Genomic DNA, 21894 nt, shown 5'->3' with positions numbered 1-21894 from the left:
GTAAGAAATGTGCATGGCTGTTGTCATAACAGAATAGAAAGTCATTGGAACATTGCAAGATTTAATAGGAGTCAAAGTACACTGAGTGTTTTTGTGGAGTGTGGTTTGGAAGTGCATTATCTACTGATTGTTTGTTTTTGGCTGCCTTTTTTGTTTTCTTTACAAAAGTGACATTTTGTTCCAAACATGTACCTTAGAGAACACAAAAGTAGATGTTTAGAAGAATATTCATGCAGATTGTTTTCTAAATAGAGAACAGTGATGACATAAAGCTCCTTAAATGTCACAATGCATTATAACAGTGGTTCAAATGACTGTATTTCAAGTTTGAAGTGTGTGTGTGTGTGTGTGTGTGTGTGTGTGTGTGTGTGTGTGTGTGTGTGTTTTATATAAAAAAGCTGTGTGAACATTCTGCCTAACATCTGCTTCATCAGAAGAAACCCAAATGGGTCTGAAACAATCGTGAGTGAATGATTTTCATTTTTTAATAAACTTTCCCTTTAACAAGCTTTTATACAAATTTATATGAGATCCGAAGGCATTTGTAATATATTTTTTGTTCAGACCAAGTTCAAGTTTGAATAATCTATTACAATTCTTAGAAAGGTTATTTCATGGTTTCTCGGGTTTTACTGAGAACACAGAATAATTTGCTGACTGTAATTTATCTAATTGGGCATAATTGATTTGGTATTACCAAGAAAAATGGATGAAAAAAATATTCAAAATACCATACAGACAGCGCTTGCCAGTCGCCTGCTCCACATTTCAAATTATGCTGAACCTAAGCCAGGTGGCCAATTTATCTATTAAAAGGCTTGATTGTTCCACTATATATCCATTAAAAAGTGCTGACAGATTACAGGACCTTTGTCTCGTTACTGAGCACCTCCTAGAAAGAGCTGAATGTGCAGTTTTTTTTGTTGTTTTTTTTCTGGTCAGTACAGCCACAGTATGATTTGTTTGTCTTGGCGGAACTTGTCATATTTTAGGAAGTATCACTTTGTCATGCGGTGAATGTGCAGGTTTAAGGCTTTAATGTACAATTTGGCAAATGCTATACCTTTATTATCTTTTAGTATTTGAGGTGCTTTGCAAGGGGCAGAAATATTGCTCCTCTGCTTGAAAGTCAGTCTGTGTGTTAGCTTTGAGCTGCCAAACAGTCTGGGTAAACAGATGAATAGATGACTCATCCTGCACTAACAGATTTTTGCCCAATCAAATGCTCTCAATAAGCAAAAAGCCCCTCCCCCATGAACTGGCAAATAATCAGCAAATAATTGTTCAGGGCTATTATGGAACTTAAAAGTATAGTTCCTGTTATTGTAATAATCACTCTTTGAGACATCAGGTATTGACAAGTGGTTTATTCAGCAGGAACGGTGAACAATCTGTCAGTATTTTCATATTTTGTACAGAAAGCAATTGAGCACCAGTAGCCTAATGAAAGCCTCACAATCAAAAGAATGCTTTAATGATAAATGCCCAGAATCCTCTAATATTTGTTCTTCCATACTGTTTCTGTCTCTGGATTTATGTTCGGATGACAACTATCAAACTCAAGCAAAGTGCCACAAATCTCCGCAGCAGTCTTAAATCCTACATTCAACTGAATGGAAACAGAACATCTTCAAAATAAGCATAATGTTTTTTTATCTTTAGTGCTGCCCATGATATTTGTCACAAAGCTAACCAACAAACCTTAAATATATTCAAAGTCTTTGGTATTAGGTGAGGACCTTTTGCTGGAAGTCTATTATATCAAACTTGTGCACATTATATAGACATTCTGGGTGGCTAATGCATATGATTATAAATTATTCTATTGTTTCTTAATTCAGATTGAGATTATATAAAACGCATACTGCGCAGTTCAAAATTGCAAACACTTTTGTCCAGAAATGGATAGCTACCTTTCTAAAAAATGTTATCCATCATCTTGTTTATAGATGATTTATCTTCAAATGGTTAACATCCTGCTACTTAAAACATAACATTTCTTCATAACACTGATGGTGTAATTGACTTTATTTTGGTGCAATTGTCCTGTTAAATCTTCCCAGATATATTGATAAGTAAAAACACAGGCAAGTGAAAAAGATAAACAATGGACCTGAATAGTCATACAGTGTTAGCCAAATCAAACTGTTACTAACTGTAATGTAACTGTGTCTATATTACACTTAAGACTGTTTTGCGCCATTTCTTTGCCAGTTACAAATACATGAGTTGTAGAATCAGTGCCAGGACGTCTAAATGAATGTAGTGTGCATGAAAAGCTGCTTTGTGACGGTAAAAATCTTGGTAATGTTGGACATTTGCAGTTCACAGTACTCTGTCAAGTTTTTTTGGCATAGGGACGTTATTGTTTCAAAAAGAATAATTTAAAAACCGCAGAGAACACAAAAACAGCAATTAACCATCTCGGCCACTCTTTTTTTTGTTTTTTTACTTTTTCCATGCATTCACAGCTCTCACAAAAATACTTTCGCTCGCTTACACTGTAACCTTATTGAAATAGCTTAAAAATCAAAATAAAAGAATATTATTACAATGGTGGCCACAAGGCTGTGCAAAAGGGAAGACTTCCAACATAGAGCTTCATGTTTTCAGCCAACCCCTGCAAGTAACAAACTACAAAATAGCACCATTATACTGTGGGTTGATCTTTTATATGGTTCCGCTATATGATGCCATCACATACGATTATGGTTAGAGAATGCAAAGGTTAATATAGGTTGAGTATAGATACAGAGTAAACAGTGTGGGTTGACGTGATCCATTGGGGTCAGGAAAGAGGAAATCACCATGCATAGGGACTGTGAAAACGGCCTAAATAGGGGTGTAGAGGGATAGTTCACCCAAAAATAGACATTCTGTCATGAATTTCTTTTTCAGAATGAGAATTTTTGTTCTAATATTTGCTGTACAGTAATAGTTTATAGCGACCACGTCTGTAAAGCTTAAAAAAGGACAGTAAATGCAAATAAAACATAATTCCAAATGACTGGTGCTCTGCAATCCAGAAATGTAAATCATTGTCCACTGACAAATTTCTCCTTTATATAAGCCCATTTCCACTGTGGTGAAAAAAATAAAAAGGTCATTGTGTGTTAGTTTAAAATAGACACATATTAACCAATAAGGCTGTGAAAAAGTTATATTGTAAATAAACACATGAGTAAAAATGAGTAAATGACACTATTTGAATTTTTGGGCGAAATATCCTTTTAATACAGCTAGTGAGTTGCAATCATGTCACCAGTCTTTCGCTGTGAAGATGCAAACCTGCGACTTCCTATTTGATTAACAGTAGCTGCTAAACCAGATTATGTTCTTCTTAATGGTATATGTTACAATCGCTAGTAAATGTTTGCATCTGTTGTGGTTTCTGTGTGTGCTGATACACTGGTGTAAATGCATGCGGATAACTGTTCGAGTGAATGGCTTTCAACTCCCATTTTCTAAAGAAGGTAAATCATGCAGTTAAAATTATTAAAAAAAGAAGAAGCAAAGATCCCTCACACACAATAAAAACACACACACACACAAACACAACACAAGGTGTTTTGCAGGATGTAGGTCGTGTTCCATCAATCCTAAATGTGTTCTCTAGAGCACCTCAGCACATCTGCATAAGGCTTTTGAAAAAATCCCCCTTGATCTGGTCTTGCACAATGATTCAAATACGAAAAGACTGATTTGTATTTTATATGCCATCTCTCTGTGCAGCCGTAGTTCGGTTTTGCAAGGGTTCCAAACGGTCTAGACAGCCTTTCTTGTCAACACGGTCCATGATCTAATTCCTCTCTGTGCCCGCAAACATTAATATTTTGCCACTATAAAAAGTTTTCGGCATCCATTAGGTGCAACCGTTCACACGAGGAGGATAAACAGTTATCATTTGACTTTTCTAGCAGCTAATTTAGTATTTCCCCCAGTATGGAATGGTGCAGGGTATGGAAACATCAGATTTTTTTGTCTTAACATGGCGCTTGTATTTTTAGTATTTTGTTGGGTTTTTTGTTAAGGTTTATTTTTTTTTTTTTTTTTTTTTTTTTTTATACAGTGGAGCACGTCCCTGCAAGACCTTCTTGATTTCCTCTGTCCAACTGTTTCACTTGTCTCTCTCAGCAATTCGCCCTACTATCCTCTACATGCGATAGTTTCTGCCCCCTGTGTTTCCTCGGCTCGAGTTCTTCTGATGGACCTCCTGAAAATAAGAAAGAGAAAGGCAGTAAGCTTCAGTTGAGATGAGAAGTAACGCAGAAAGCCGACCCAAGGAGAGCAGAACGGCTGCTGCTGCCCATAACAACACAGCTGTTTAGTGAATGGAGTGTTATTTCATAATGCTGAGGAAATCTACTGTTAAAGCAACACATCAAAGGTTTCACCGCAGCAAGATTAATAAGTCTAATTCATGAGCTGGGAATGAAACCAAAGGCCGCATGTAAGGGGCCAGACTCTGAACTCAGCATGCAGACATCTAAGGTGACCTTAGATTTGGCTTCCAGCACATGACGTATGGGTGCAGAAATATGTCTGTGGAGAGCGCATGCAAGTCTACCACAAAAACCACTTAGGCAGTTCACTTGCTAATGGTTTTCTTTTTCGAGAGAGGACAACTGAGAGCACTTAAAAGGATGGCCCACATTTGGGCAGTGGGGGTGAGGGAAGAGCTGCTTTTTCCTGACGTATGTATTGCAACACAATGTACCAGCATTATTTCCTGAGCTCTGAGATGAGGTAAACTGACAGCTCCCCAAAAAAATGACAGTTCTGTCATCTTTTACTCATCCGTTTCAAGCCCATATGACTTTCTTTCTTGAGTGAAACACAAAAGGAGAAATTTTGGAGAATGTGCCAGTCAGTTTTTACCATGCAGTTGCATAAAATGGGGACAGGAGCTTTCGAGTTTCAAAAAGGATGTGAAAGTATCTTAAAAGTGGTCCATATAACTTGTGTGCTATATTACAACTCTGTGTGTTATAAACAGAACAAAATGTAAGCCATTATTCGCAGATTTTTCCCATAAGTGAGCTGCTAGTCAATGAGTTCAACTTGAGAATTGGATCAGTCTGTTTTGTGAATGAATCATTCTGGTATAGTGAATTGTATCAATGGATTTAATTGAAGATATGACTCAAAAGAATGTTTTTGTTTGGACATCCTTATTAAGAGTTAGGATGGATAAATAATGGCTTAAATTTTGTTCTGTTTTTCACACAAAACTTTAAAAGCCCTTTAACATAGAGTTGTGGAAACCACTTTTATGGTATGCTTTTGATCCTTTTCGTCCTTTTGGAGCTAAAGAATTTACCAGAAAGTCAGTCATACAGGTTTTAAATGACATAAGTGTGAGTAAATGACTGAATTTTTATGTTAAGGAACTATTTCTTTAATACATTTCAGAAAATGCACTTATTTTGAATGCCATTATATAAGCATTCAAGCATCATCATGTTAATTATGGTTTATTTCAGACTGAGGGAAGACTTACCTTACAGGAAGAGTGGCTATGTCCAGATATAGGTTTCTGCAGGAGATAAAGTTCATATGACATACTGTAAACTATTATCCATTTCAAGGCTTTACAGAAATGTACAAACATATGACCCTTCGCTAAGCCCTGCCTTAAAATGGTATTGACCAATGATAGTTGAGCATCCATCCACCATCTATTTTTGCCCTTTCTTTAATGTAATTTGGAAGAAATCCTGGGTGTTTAAATCAAAAACATAATATGGTTAAACTTACAATATTGACACAAGGAGCATAGAAAGAATAAATGGAGTGAGGGCGGAGCTTAGCGAAGGGTTAGTTCTGACATCATCAGCATGGCTGCACACCTTTGCTGTCCTGGTACTGTCTGTGTGCCGTTGCGCTCGTAGGGATCGTGGAGTTTTGCCGGGTTTTACAGGCGCACAGTACATCTCTAGGCGCCTCAGCTCACAGCTCTGAAAGCAGCATTCATCCACGATGCCACGATTGTGGGACCGTCTCGAACTAGGCCCATATCCTGTCGGTTTGCCTGTTGGATGCATAGAAATAACATTCATAAATAACCTTTTGGAGGGCAAAATACGCATACAAAAAGCAAAAGCTCTTCTGAATCACTGCTGTGGGTGAAGGCCAGCATTTAATAGCATGCTCAAATTTTGTCCGTAGGTACGTTTAATAAAGCCTGTCATCACATTGAGTTCAAGCCCTTTATCCATTTTATTCCTGGCATGGCACCAGCTCATGAAGATCAATTACTGCCTGCAAGGTCATGCTTCGAAATGCTAAATCTCTAAAACTTTCACCAGTAACCTGTGGCTCAAAGCCCGGTCATGAGCGCTATAATAGCTTAGCATAGCAGCCAGACCGTAGCTGTGATTCTTCAGATATATGGATGTGTTAATGACATGAATTTCTTCAGCGTGAAATGTACAGGGTATTGCTTTGCAAAGAGCGGACCCTTCTCGGCAAGCCCCCCAGTTAAATGGAGGTCACACTGACCGAAATGTAGATAATATCACGTTTTGCTGTTTTAAATCTGATATCTTCAAACTTGACTGCTGGTTTGGGAGGCCAAATTCAGGCCTTGTGAGGGTCAAATTAACCTATGGAGAAAACCCCCTTTGCTCTGTTGAGAAGAATGATGTTCCTATATAAGACTAGGATGAAGCGTGAACTTTTCCCAGAGTGCTTGTTAATGCTGCTGCTAAGCTAGGTGATAATGACCCATGTGAAAGAACATGAAACGGCCTCATGCTTATAAATTTTGTGTGCTGTCAATAAGGGTCAATGCACTATTATGTCCTAGACATAATGTTTGACGATGAGGTTGGACTACTTAAACATTTGGGTATTCTGATCCCAAACGGATTTATGTTGAAGGTAGCACTTAGACACCTGACTAAGTTAATGTTTCTTTCTCCATGTCGCAAATCTCCCGGTGGCCTTAAACAAATATCCCACTCTCCATTTACAAGTCGCCACTCACCTAGAGCTATATAGCTCCAATAGGCTTCTCCCTGTTACCAAATGAAATAATAATAATAATTTAATATGGCATTTACAAGGAGGAAATGCCTTTCCCTTTCAGAGTTAATAGCTCTTGGCTCACGGGGTTGCCAGTGCTGACAAAATGCATTAACTTCGGCCTTGCTCCTTGCTGCACTCTGACAACGTTGTTTTGGAAAGAGAGGTGCTCTAATTCTGACTAACATGCATCCCTGCAGACTGCATGACTCTTGGGTGCCGAACACTTCTGGGAGATTAGGGGGCGCTGTTATCTTTCAAAAAAGTTGAGTTGTTTTGGGAGTTTTATGTAGGACACTGTAATGGTAGAATTGTGTTGACACTCACTTTGGACACTTTTTATTGCCTTCTCATTGGAAAAATGTCCTTATATTCTCAAAGATTTAGCTCATTTAGAGTTTTGTGACTTTTATTTCAAATATCAAATGTTCCTCTCTGAATTAGGGGTCTATTTGTATTATCTTGCAGTAAACCGTTCAGTCAGGTTGTTACAAACTGGTCAGATTGTTTTCTGGAGGATTTTCTAATCCATTTCTAAAAAAATAATAATAATAAATACCCTACCAAAATTAACATCTGCTGTTTTTGTCACAAAAGCTTTTATGAACTTCATGGAATTCATTGAGTGGTGTCCCAAGAGGTGTAATATACAACAAAAGCACATCTTATAATGCATTATAAAAAATAAATTTAAATAAATAATATTAAATGGCTTTTCAGAGATTTAAGAGGTCAAAGTTGTAATCCTAAAATAAGGTATTATTGTTAGATCATCTATGAACCAACACTTTTCTGCAGGCCTGTTTTCTTATTTTGTTCTTTTTATCAGTCAAACAAGCAGATTAGTAACAGTCTTTTGTGTTTTTCATTATCCATATAAATTGTCCACAGATTAGGCCATGCATTTATTGAAGATTGTTGCATTGTGGGATAGATTACGTATCAGCTCAGCTCACAGTCTTCCATCCCCTCCCCCAGAAAAATCATCAACCCATTCACAATACTGTGAGAGAGCTGTGAAACCTGAGCTAAGCACATATCTTCATCAAGGTGATTAAGAGCAATGTGCCGCCTGCTTCAGTGTTGCAAACACACAAACGTTACTGCACAAATGTGTCCTAACACCTTTGAGTGAACGTGGCTTCCAGCTAAACATCACCAAGCATCAGAACATGTACATTTCAATGAGGAACACCGCTGGAAAGAAACTGAGTTTTATAGCCATGCTCAGGTTATTAAAGAACAGGCAGTTCTTGGAGCTGCTGCCATACACTGCCTGCATAGTGTCAGGAAGTTTACTGTTCACTGGAGACTATGAAAGCTGCTATAGTCTTGGAAACTACCTCTTTATCAATGGCACCACAAAGAGTTTATAGTAAGATGAAGTTTCCTTCCATTTTTTTTCTTTTTTCCTCCTGGCTCTTTTTCCCAGTTTACTATGCAAAAAGATGTTGGCTCTTGCAGACATTAACGATTGAATAGGAACTGTTTGTGTTGTAAGCAGCCAAGTAATGGTTTGCTGTTTGTCAAAATGTTTTAAAATGTTTTAACCAGGTTGTTTTGCTGTTATACATTAGAAATGAATTTTTTTATATATATTTTGTTGTATCAGATAGATAGATATAATGTAATAGTGTGGATAACCACTGCCTCCACAGAAGAAGATCAATACCTGCTTCTACATCGCTGCCTGTTTACCCCCACCCACCGACATCCAGTGTTTACGAGAGAGGGCGAATGCACAGGTCTACGCAGAAACCAAAAGATAGCAATTACTCTGAAGATGACAAGACGCTGTGCAGTGCCAAGTTGTGGAAAAACAGTGTTTGTGTTGTCTTCCTTCTGATCCTACGTTAGGAAAGTGTGGATGAACTTTATTTTTAATGAAGTTCCAAACTGCGTCAATAAGAACTCTGTTCTTTGTTCACTTTTTTTTTTTTTTTTACCGCAAATGTATTTACAAACAAGACACAATTTAACATGGGATTTTCAGAAAAAGTGAAAGTGAAAGACGATACTGTGCCGACTATATTGGATCCGACAGTAATGTCGCAACACAAGTGTGAGTAACTTTTTTTATTATAGTCAAACTCTCACAATTCTTATCCAATCATAGCAGTGGGCGTTTACTTCCATGTCTACAATTTGCCCCGTCTATTCAGACAGAGCATTCTGATGAGGGGGATTAAAAACAGGACAGAAAAAATAAACTATTACTTCTAAAATACTGATAACATTATAAGTGGACATCAGAGAACAGTACAAAATAAAAACAGAGGCGGTTCATGAACCCTTTAAAAACAATAGCAATTTTTCTCCAAAGGTCATGTGAGGTCAAGCAACAGAGGGGTGGGAATATGATGACAGAAGTTTCCTTTTAGTGCAAATGATCTACAGGTAAAAATCAATTGGATTGACCAAATGCACTTGGCTCAAAAATCCGAATTTGCACGTCTTGGTTCATGCTTGGGTTTAGTGAGAAGTCTTTTTGTCTGCAAGTCTTGTAATTCAGACACAAACAGTTCTTACATATTAGGCCTTGTGGTCAAAAAAAAAAAAAACCTTCTTCGCACTAGAACTGTGTTAAAAACCCAGAATACCCAGTGTCCTCTGCAACGTGTTTGTGTCCAGTAGAACTACGGGACGGGAGGGGGCAGGGGGCATTCTGATCATCCTGTAATCCCCCATAATCCGGTGCTGCTCTAGGACAAGAGCCAAGCCTGACTGTGTGCTGTTGGTGTGTTCTTCTCTCCAGCTGCTTCAAACATAATGAAACCAGACAAACGGAATTGAAAAGTGGTGCTATCAGTGATGTTTGTGACAGAACATCCATTCTGTTTTGCAGTCTTTGCTACTGAGAGGAGATGACCTGCAATCTTTTCATCACAGATTGATTAATAATACTACTTAGTAATGTTGGAAGTATATATTTGCAAGCTGCAAGCAGAACACCAATATCAGAGCCAGACTTTCTAAGTTGAGCTGATATCAATTAAAGAATTGGACAAAAATGATTTGGTACTGATCATGACATGTCGTAATTATAAATGCTGGTAGTATAATTTACTTTACAGGCATTTTGTGCTCTGTTGATGAAGAATAGCAATAACGCTGGCCAGCAATGCTATTTATTCAGCTGCTTTATTAGGCCACAAGCTTGTGCATCCAAACTATATTTCCTATAATTTTCCATGGCAGCACAAGAGTTGTAAAATACATAGCTAAAAGAAATAGTTACATACCAAATGTCCATTATTTGCTCTGAATGGTCTTTCATTTACATTAAAAAGCTTCCTGGTTTTGTCAGAAAGTGAAACAGATATATTAAACAGTCCATAAAGTACATTTCATTCTGATCAAAATCACTTGAAAGCACAACATGTCCAGACATGACTCGAATGCAACATAATTCCTTTCGGGATTCACATAAATCTGAACGAGGCAACTTTCAGCAGAAATTCACCTGTCATCCTGAAGTGCCAGATCATTAGAAGTCCTTCCAAATGTGTGAGAGGAGACTTGCACCCACCTCTGGACAAATTGTGATTTTACGGGGCATACTGAGCCAAAACTTTCCGCATTCCCAGTATGTTTGTGTCTGGGGAATGGGAATGCATCACGAGGTGCACGTTCAGCCTGTTGGCAGACGTCAGAGGTGCTTTGCTGGAAAAGACTACACAACCATGAAGGGAAAGGGTAGCTTTGTGTCAACACAAACACCCCTGGCCATGAGGTGTTCTTTGTAAAAAATAAAAAAAGAATGATGTGCTCTAGATCTGCATCAATCGTTTCGGAGCCCCTTTCCTTTCCAATAACCCATGACAATGTGGGATAAGGATGACACTGAGGCATTTCAAAGACAACCGAGGATTCTAGGTCAGGCTAACAATTGGGAGAAAAAAAAATTGATGCACTGTCAGTTTCTTCTTCTATGTTCTTCTATGTTGTACTCTTCACTGTGTCCTCAAAAAGCCACATTTTGTTTCAATAAAAAATTTTTCCATCGAGTAGTATTTTCCGAGTTATAGGCCATTATTTCAAGATAATGAAATCTGAAGTTTTGAAATGTGAGTGGAGTTCCGCTGGCAGTAAGGGCACTGGCAAGATGGGCTGCATTGCAGCTGTCACTGAACACAATGCTAATTGTCACATATATGAATCCAGTTAATTTATTATTGGATTCATGTGTTTGAAGACAGTCCATCAAAGTTGTTTTCTTTATAGAAGTGACAATAATACTTTGGAGTTAAACAAAGGAAAACAAATCAAAGCAAAACAGGTTTAGAAAAAACAAAAACAGTTTAGATCAACAGAAAAAACACAGTAAAAACAGCTTTTTTGTTAAACAAAACAAACAAAAACACAGGTTTAGAATAACAACAACAAAATAATATTAATAATGATATAAAGTATAATAAGAGTTAAAAGGATGGGGTTGTTGGGGTACATACTGTAAGAAATTATTTTAGGTTTTATACTACATACAGTAATAGGTCAAAGTCAAATGATCTGTATAAAATAATCTATTTGCTCTTCACCGAATCTGTCATGCTGATGCAATAATTTCATGGAAAGTTCAGATTAGCATAAATGTATTTATTTTAGGCTCTGTACTGACAAAACAAACACATGCCCATTGACAGCCATGAGCGATCCAGCCAGCTCCTTTGTGACCACTAAAAGCTCAAATGTTGTTGACTGGAAACTTAAAATGTCAACTCTAACTTGAAGTTCAATCTCGCTTTGCTTTTAAAGTAAGTGAATAAAATGTGTCTCCACAGAACCAGTGGGTTCTGTCCACTTGTCAAAATAATCACTTCATACGTCATCATCAGTGGCCCGAGACTCTCATGCTTCCTTTAGCCATTTGCACGTCTTAAATATCTCATCATGTAACTCAAACAGATAACAATATATGTGCAATGGTTTAAACATAATAGCTGCACATGGTGATGTTACTAGTCTCATTTGGTACACTGAAATTAAATGTCATAGATACGACAATTTATTTTTTCAGGAAATTACGAATAGTCTAAAATTAGAAACTTTTTTTTATCTAGTCACTGCTTAGTAGACATTGCAAAATAGTTATTCAGCTTAAGTTTTCAAACTACCTGGCCTTAAAGACACAGTTCACTTAAAAATCTTACCCAATATTGTTTGGAACTCATGCTATTTTGCATTTTGCAGTTAAAATGTGGCTGAAGTATTGTCAATGGTAGAACCATTCTGCATGAAACTTTTTAAATGTACAAATCATAATTTGAGATGAGCAGTTTGCAAATTCTGCTAAATATTTTACTTTGTGTGAGATGGAAAAAAGTGACCTGAGGGTCATTAAATAATGAAATAGTTTTCATTTTTGGGTTAAAAGTCACTTCAATCCAATGTTGCATTGATTGATTGATTGATTGATTGATTGATTGATTGATTGATTGATCGATTGATTGATCGATTGATTGATTGATTTATTTCACTTTAAATATGAAAAAAGACAATTAAAAACTATTTATATTATTATCTTATTAGTATGCAAATAGATCACCCTGTCAGAAAAAAAGACAAATAAACACTACAGAATAAATTTCAATTAACTGTATGCTCAAGATAGGAAAAGCGAGTCTACAAAGTGTATGAACAAAGTGTAAAAAGCAAGACCCATCAAGGTCTGGAACTCCTGAATCTCTCCTACTGCTGATTGGGACAACCCAAGACTCAGCAGTTCTCATGGCTTGTGGAAAAAGAGAGATTTAAGTCTAGGGTTCAAAATGGTTTTCTTTGGGTAGTCCCCTGTATTCAGTTGGATGTGCACTACATTTATTTGCCCTGCCTATTCGTGTTCGCCAAATTCCAGCAACCTGGGAGCAAAGCAGTTGGCTGATCTTCTTTAAATGTTATACACGAGCATCAGTCATTTTTCAGCTGCCTCTTCAGCATTGCAAGTGCTCACCTTACAATAATCTAAAGTGAAGTGGAATTCACAACCTATTTTACTTCCATAATGACATACTTTCAGGAATTTTTATATATTTTTTGGCCTTTGAAAAGTGATTGGATCATAAAACACCTGTGGTTTAACGGGGGATTTTAAAAGTGAGGGATTTGTGAACAAGTAAAATCATTTTCGAGGCAAGTTCATATATACAGTGTTTTGATTAAAGCATATAAACATTTTTACTTGGAATAGCATGCACTGATGGATCATGCATAATATGTGATGCATTGACATCAAGTAGTGTTTGGCATCAGTAGATTACTTAGATTATAAACTTTCTATCCAGTATATCTGAGACAAGTAAAGCAAAAGCAGAACGGAGGAAAAATTTTGGAAAATTGGACAGCAAGACATGAAAACTGATGCTTTTCTTATTTATGAGTGGCGCATTAGTGCATGGGAAAAGAGAGAGAGAGAGAGAGAGAGAGAGAAAGAGGAAGAGAAAAAGCAGCGGTTGATGAATAAATAAAATGTGCACTTACTGAAATAAAAGCCCCTGTCTCCACACACAAACTGCAGCGTGTCTACAAGCTCCGCCCCGCACAGCGTCTCCGGCCCCGCCTCCAGTGTCACGGGAGTCAACGCGAGGACGCACAGCACCAGTGACAGGGTGTGGGTGCACGAGAGACAGCGCATGGTACACTGCATCCCAGAGAGAGGGAAACCAGAAATACATTACATCTATGCACTGAAACATAAATGAGGATAATGTGCATCTTTATTTACCTTATTTATTTATGGATTTCTATCTATCTTTCTGTCTGTATGATGCTACTTAACACATTCATGGTTCTAACATCTTTTGAATATCAAATAGCCTGCAGAGACAGGTGCCTGGATATTGAGGATACGTCTAAAAGCATCTTCTACTCGTTGCACATAAAAAGAATGACAAAAAAACGATAAAATGCTATAAATAGTTGAACTGTTCAATGCACCTGTCTTTTGCGCGCGTGCATTTATTCAGATGTATAACTCCTTTTCTGTGGTGGCTTTACAAGTCAATGGCCTCCGCACGCAATCTCGCTAAACCAGAGCGCGTTATTTCGAGGCACTTCTCTACAAATGCGCGCGGAACTGTCTCCAGCGCGCGCTTTGAAGCGCCTAGTACTCCCCCGTGCCAATAGGATACTGTTGCTTGAACCCAGTGTCCGGTAAAAGAAGAGCGCTTTTGTAAACCATGCATTTTTTTGGGTTGCTTGGATAAAACATTGTGGTTCACCTACAGATACGTGAGGTGGAACTTGAAAGCTGCAAAGCCGCCAAACCCAAAGAGGAAGCACTTTACATAATAAAGAGAATATAATGCGCAACCACACAACGCACAAGTATGCTGCAAAACCCTCTGCCCGAGCCCTTTTTCGCGTCGACTCAGCAATATTTACTTTTAAGGGTCGTGATATACAAGTTGGTCACTTGTGCACTGCGCAAATGAACTAACTCCCTGGTGCATCATGTTATGACTCACCACGCACATCATGCAATCTGTCGTAAGTCTTAAAAGTTTGCCATATTACACCTCTCAGATCTTTAATGTGAAATACTTCTGCATGCAGTCTAATGTCATGCAAATTGCGCAAAGATGCAGATTGATCACTGATTAAAAATTTGTCTTTAAAATACCATTCAGTTCCTATATGATCTATGTTACAGACTATTGCTTCAGTAAGAAATCAATAATGGTTAGTCCAAGATGTCTATTTGCTTTGAAAGGAAATATTTTAAGTTACCTTAAAGACATCACACCAATGCCCCTGGAAGAAATGACCGCTAGACATCCCCTTGGGTCTCCAGCAAAAGTCCAGCAAAAATGAACTTGTTTGAAGTCATTAAAAAGCGAGAAAGAGGATGAGATGCGGGCAATGTCACATCTCAATATTCCGACTTTGTTCCATTGCGCAGGCTCGTTGTGGAGAAGTGAGATTTAGCGAACAGGAGACGGATTTGGAGAGAAAATCCCTCACATTTATCTACAATACAGAGACATTTTCAACAGGAAACAGCTGGGGCAGCATTTGCCTTCTCCTCTTGCTAAGTTACTCATTAAGGATTTCGGGCACCCTGTCAAATAACGTCATCTGCTTCTTAGAATAGGCTCGAATTTGGATCTTTCTAGGACTTACTAATAGAACAGAAAAGATTGCATTGCAGAATGAAAAAGAATAAGAGAGAGAAAGTGGCGAGTTTTTAGAAAGGGACAGAAGTTGAATTCAGAGACACTCCCATGCGTAATTTGTACGGTGTCTTTTTCATCTCTGTATAGCTACTGTATTCCCAGCAGATATGTCGTTATTTTTGCTTCGACTGCACACACATACGTGCGCGCGCGCGTTTGTTGTTGTGAATTGTGGGGACTTTCCATAAACTTCTATTACTTCTATTCTGACCAAACGATATTTTTTATCCATAACCCCAAACTTAACCCTTACAGAAAACCTGTTTGCATTGTTACTAGTGCTGTCAAACGATTAATCGCGTCCAAAATTTAAGTTTTTGCTTACATAATATATGTGTATACTGTGTAAATGTATTATGTGTACTGTATATATAAATACACACACATACAGTATCTATTTTCAATATATTTCCATGTATATATTTATATTAATATAATTATATATATAAATATTTAAATGTATAAACATAACATTTTTTCTTAAATATATACATGCATGTGTGTGAATTCATATATACATAATAAATATACACAGTACACACATATATTATGTAAGCAAAAACGTTTATTTTGGATGCGATTAATCGTTTGACAGTACTAATTATTACACTTTCAGATAAGCATTGACTTTTTTAATATATATATATATATATATATATATATATATGTATGTACATTACAGACCAAAAGTTTGGAAACATTACTATTTTTAGTGTTTTGAAAGATGTTTCTTCTGCTCATCAAGCCTGCATTTATTTGATCAAAAATACAGAAAAAATGTAATATTGTGATATATTATTACAATTTAAAATAATTGTTTTTAAATTTATTATACTTTAAATTATCATTTATTTCTGTGATGCAAAGCTGAATTTTTAGGATCATTATCACATGATCCTTTAGAAATTATTCTAATATGATGATTCATTATAGTAAAGAAAATATATTTATTAGAATATATATTATTAGAATTTTTTTTTTTTTAATAAATGCAGTTCTTTTTAACCTTTTATTCATCAAATATATTAGACAGCAGAACTGTTCCCAACACTCATTATAAATCAGAATATTAGAATGATTTCTAAATGATCATGTGATAGACTGGATGTTACATGTGACACTGAAGAATGGAGTAATAATGCTGAAAATTCAGCTTTGCATCACAGGAATAAATTATTTTTTTAAAGTATTCAAATAAAAAACTATTATTTTAATTTGTAATTATATTTCACAATATTACAGTTTTTTCTGTATTTTTGATCAAATAAATGCAGGCTTGATGAGCAGAAGAAACTTCTTTCAAAAACATTAAAAATAGTAATGTTTCCAAACTTTTGGTCTGTATTGTATATGTATATGTATGTTTGTGTGTATATATATATATATATATATATATATATATATATATATATATATATACATTTTTTCTTTTTTTGCATGGGGGCCACAGGCCGGTCCCCATAACATCAAAAATGTAACATAAACACACTTTATGGCATAATTTGCGCACTCAACAGAAAACACACACATACAAATGTATTGAATAATTAGCCTGTTATGTTGAGAAGCAAAAATAAAATGATATTTAATCAATTAATTTTGCATATTGTGCATATAGTTGCAAATGTATAAATTAATTTTCATGTTTGTTTTGAGAATTAAATAAGGAGCTTTAACATAAACAGCTGTTTCCTGTTGAACGTGTAAATCATGCCATAAAATATCCAATTTGAGATTAGATATTGATAAAACAATATAGCTCTTATATATATTCTGTGTACTATGAGTATATTGTGCACATTTTTACTGTGAGTATATTACTTCGAATGCTGTGGTCTGATATCTGTCACTACACCACTGCATTGTTTTTGGAACACACACCCAAGACTTTCATCCATCATCACTGTAAATGTTGACGTGACAATAAAATGATCTGATTTGATTTAGAAACCGAACCACATTATCCACACTCATCAGCGCATATATGTGTAAAACACTGCAATAACATAATCCGTGGAAAAGGGGTTGTCGAGTATTTATTTGATATAATTCCTGTCTAGATGATTGATGCTTAGCCTGGCTTCTTGGGTAAGTTTTGTCAAAGTACGGTCTGGCTGACCTCAGAGGAATGAGCTCTCTCATTGCTTCGATGAACAGACACTGCATTCACTGAGACTTGGGAGAAGATTTCCCTCCACTAAAACCATCTCGTAGTTCACATGATGAGCCAATAGGAGTGCTTACATAGTATGGTCTCTCTCACATGATCAAAGAAAAGTGGTCAGAGGGGACACAGCAGTCAATGTGAAGTGACATGGCCAGTATTACTGCTTCTGGAAGTTTTTAGAAACCACCCAACAAACTCCTGCTGTCTGTGGTCAGTGTTCACTGGGCAAAAGAGTTAGAATGGCACAGGCATTGCTGTGATGTTTTTCTCATGTTTTCATCAAAAGAACAATGTTCACTGATGATGCCAGCAATGGGTCAACCAGCAGGATGAGGATTTGTTCAATGGTTAGCGGCGTTGCTGAAAAACAATTGTTACAATATGCAATGGCACATGGAGAGTTAATCTGACCCTTTTAAAACTGATTTAACCATACAGCACTTTTCACTGTAAAAATATTGTTCAGATAACAAAGCATAATGTATTGAAGTAAGAAAATGGGTTTAATCAATCATTATGTAATGCCACTTTACTAATAAGATTGTATATAGTTATAATGCTGAGTCAACCTTTTATTTGCAGTAAAAGAAACTCTATATTTGCTGAGCAACAGTGGACAATGAATCTAATTAGTATGTACAGGACGAAAAGAACATTGCAAAACTCTTACTGTTCTGCAAAGCCAAATGAATGGTGAGTTCCTTAAAGGTCTTTTCAGTTAAGCTGACTTTAGTGACATTTTAGTACCATGGTGTTCCTGTAGCTTAACTAGAACAGCATGGTGCTAGCAAGCTTCAATGTCATGGGTTCAAATCTCACCAATGTGAAAAAGAAGTGCAAATAATAATATAGTAATGAAGAGAGTGTATATGTCTGCAACATACTTAAGTACTTTATTTAAACAAAAATACATATTACATTTTAGTGTTTAATAATATTTAGTAATTTTTTTTTAAAGTAGTACACTTACTATAATGGGTTGACTAACATATGGAAGCACATGTACTTGATTATAATTTTCACTACAGTCAGTGTGTTATTTAATATGACATTTAAGGATAATATATTTTAAATGTACTCATTTGAAACTTCATTTTTGAAAATGTGTAATTCCAGAAAAAAATGCATGACAAAAAATGTCACTTGAATAAGTATGAAAATATATTTTAGTTTATATTACATATAATTATATTAATATTAATGTTGAACTTAAGAGTGCTTTTTGCACTTAAGTAGGAAAGCCCTCTTAAGTTTAAATAAATGCATTTAATTTAAGAAGTTTTTAAGTCTTGAAAACCTTTTACATATAAATAAATATATAGTACCTTTAAATAATATATATATATATATCTGTAACCATAATCTGTAACCATATCTGTAACCATAAAAGTGTTTTTTTTTTTCTTTTTCTTGGAGAGGGTCACCTCATAGAGGCCGCCATATTGAAATCACATGCCCAGCTCAATACTACTTGCATTATCTCTGTGATCTTGTGTTATTAACTTCTTTCTATCACAAAATAGATCACGTGGGGATGTCTTTATATACAGCTTTTCTACAATGACTGCTACATTCACGCCACCAGGTGTCAGTATCAAGTAGGCCTAAGGAAGTCCAAGACGAATGCTCTATTGGCCAGCACAACATCAACCAAAAATTAATGAGTGCACGTTTCAGCCAACTAGAAATTTCAGATGGACTCAGTCACTGAACATTTTTTAGTTGGAGAGATTTTATTTTTTTAGTAATGTAGGCCTACTTTATATGCACAGCCATGTATCATATGAGAGAAGTCACGCAATCACTTCAGATGCGTGTAAGTACTTAAGGATAAACCCTTTGACTGTGGTTCTTCTCCACAACAGCTGTGAATGGAGAGTAACAGTAAGCTCAACAGAGTTCAAACCACAAGATCGTGTTTACAGAATGAATGAATTAAACCCCCCAGTGTCGTGAGATGGCTAAATGTAAAGTAATACAGTGGGTTTTGTGCACATGCCTCACTGTGAGTCTGATGCAGTGGGCTGACCTTCTCTCTCTCCTTGCTCCACACTGGGCAGCACTTACATTTGTTGTACCTCTGCCAACTTGCTCTTCTTTGGAGCCGTCTGCCTGCCTGTCTGTGTGAACCCACTGACCAGGAAAAAAAGTTTTTTTTTTCACCCGCTCCAGACTCTAGAGAGACAATGTCTGACAGTGTTATCTGTCTGGCTCGACCTGCCAAGCCTGCAGAATCGGAGACGGTGGTCCTTGCTTCATTCAGGAACAATATCAAATGGTCTGAAAGAGGATTTCATGTTGGCCCTGAACCATTTGGATGGTTTAGAAACAATAATATGTTCATTCATGTTGGTACGGTGGTGCTTGCAACATTAAAGCATCATAAGAAGAAGCAGGTTTGAGTCTGTCTGGCATCATATCGATTTCCTACTTTTAATTGTTTACAAAATTCACTTTTTAAATGTTACATTTACATTTTGTCTTTAGGGAAAACCGTATGAATGATAATGATGACTCATCCTGTACTACAAAGATATGTGTCTATTTAAATGTTTTCTAGAATGAGAATATCCCGCCCCCTACAATCACCTGCAACCAATAGCAATAGGGAAACCATATTTAATGGCTGTAATGTATGTAACCAAATCTTGTTGATTTTTACAAAGTAGGAGATGGGCCCTCTGAAATTCCCTGCCCTAACTTCCTGTTTAAGCAGGAAATACACAGGAAAGAAAACCGTGTTGAACAAGTTATTTATAGTTAATTATAATGCAAAATGTAAACACATAATGCTTGAAATGTCACAGGTGAAGTTTACTTTTTTTAAAGTTACATATGGACATAAACAATACAACTGTTTTTTTTATAAATAATTGCATAGATTAATTAAATGGATTCTTCCTGTAATATTTATTAAATGTCTTTCCAGAAACACACAGACACACACAAAATACAAAAGACCTTTTTGATAAAGTAACTTAATACCATTCACTTACATAGTGCATTGACATTTGTGGAAATACGGTGCTTCATTTAGCATGCGAGACAAGGACTGCAATCATTCTCTCAGCTACCATTAATAATGACTGGACAGAATGCTTCCTGCTGGAATTTCATAAACTGGATACCGTACGCCTCTGAGTGGGTGAGACAGAGAGAAAGAGAGCTTGAGTCTATGTGCTATATGTGAATTCACATGTGTTTGTTCACCCTGGTGTGTTATCAAACCATCATCCGTCAAATGTTGAGATTTGCCATTCATTGTTGCTATGTGGTATCAAGTTTTGCCTCTTGTTTAAATATCCTCCTCTGATTGACGGTCATGTCTGGTGAAAGTGGTGAAATCAAAGGGAAACCCATCAGCATTACTTCATACATCAAGAACAAAGTCATGGTGGGTCCAACCGCTGGGAATGTCATCTGGGTAAAACATTTGACTTGTAATTGTTAAGCTTAATGTTGATGTATGTGAAAAAGAAAATGAGAAAATCTCCCCTGATACTAACTGCAAAATAGGCCACATATATGTTCCAATAGGAACATCAGGGGGAAAACCGTGTTAAATAAAATAATGTATATATATATTTTTAGACATAATTAATATCCAGATATCAAAAGATATTTAAATATTTGTATTTATTATTATTATTATAGAGTTCATATTTCAATGCATTTCATTTAACTTCAACAACATTTTTTGTTTTACTTGTAAGATTGAAACACAACTTGATGTCCTACTGTACTAATGCTGTACAATATCTTCTAGTTTTTATGTTAATTAGGGCAAAAAGAAAGTACATGTTGTTATAACAAACCACTGCCAGCTTGTAAGGTGCAATGAAAGTACAAAATCTTTAATGGACTGCAAGTTTCAGCTTTCAGCTTTGCCAAATTCTTGCCCTTTATCAGATGAGCAGATGCTCAGTGAACCTGCGAACAGGGAAGCCTCTGCTGTAAATGAAGATGAGGCAGGTTTGGGGAGGCTCTCCCCTCTTGCTGGCAGAGGGGATTGGGTGGGTGGCTCTCCACCCGCTGCCTGGCACTGGGCATTTCCAGGAGTGCGTCTTTGCCAGGCCTCAATTACGGGGGAGTCATCCAGAACATATTGAAGCAATTACAGCTCCATATAAATCAATATGCTTCTGCTTAAAAAAGTGATCTGATCCCAGCACGCTCTGGATCCAGTCTCCCTCAGGTCCATTTTGGTTTCTCTCTCCTTTTCTCAAGGCAAGAGCATTATTTCACAGTTCAGGAGTGATTTAGGTCACTTGAACTAGCTCTGGATGGAGCTGACATTCAGGTTTTTTTTTTCATGTAACCATTAACCTGAGCCTTATTAAGTCATGTTGGGGGTTAGTGGGGGTATAAATATGAGTCACGTTTATTGGTAAACAAGAACTTGGTCTTAATTCATTAATAATTTAATTTGGATTTAACTTTAAAAAAAAAAGTAAAAAAGTTTGATTTAAATCAGTGATTCAAATCCATTCAGACCCAGCATTAGCTCTTTACATCATTTGTTATATTTCG

The 21894-nt window shown here is 36.4% G+C and overlaps 1 protein-coding gene across 1 annotated transcript; it reads right to left on the bottom strand.

Moving 5' to 3' along the window:
* Positions 1–3649: 3649 nt before the first annotated feature.
* Positions 3650–15161, bottom strand: igf1 (insulin-like growth factor 1). Its single transcript, XM_059511181.1, is given in 6 exon segments — positions 3650–4213; positions 5501–5536; positions 5850–6031; positions 13504–13663; positions 14752–14802; positions 14804–15161. Coding segments are annotated over 6 exon segments (537 nt in total). The 5' UTR covers positions 14852–15161; the 3' UTR covers positions 3650–4153.
* Between the last annotated feature and the right edge of the window lie 6733 nt (positions 15162–21894).

The sequence above is a fragment of the Carassius carassius genome, chromosome 26 (assembly GCF_963082965.1).
Source record: "Carassius carassius chromosome 26, fCarCar2.1, whole genome shotgun sequence".
Taxonomy (NCBI): domain Eukaryota; kingdom Metazoa; phylum Chordata; class Actinopteri; order Cypriniformes; family Cyprinidae; genus Carassius; species Carassius carassius.
This window is presented reverse-complemented; position numbering and strand designations above follow the sequence as displayed.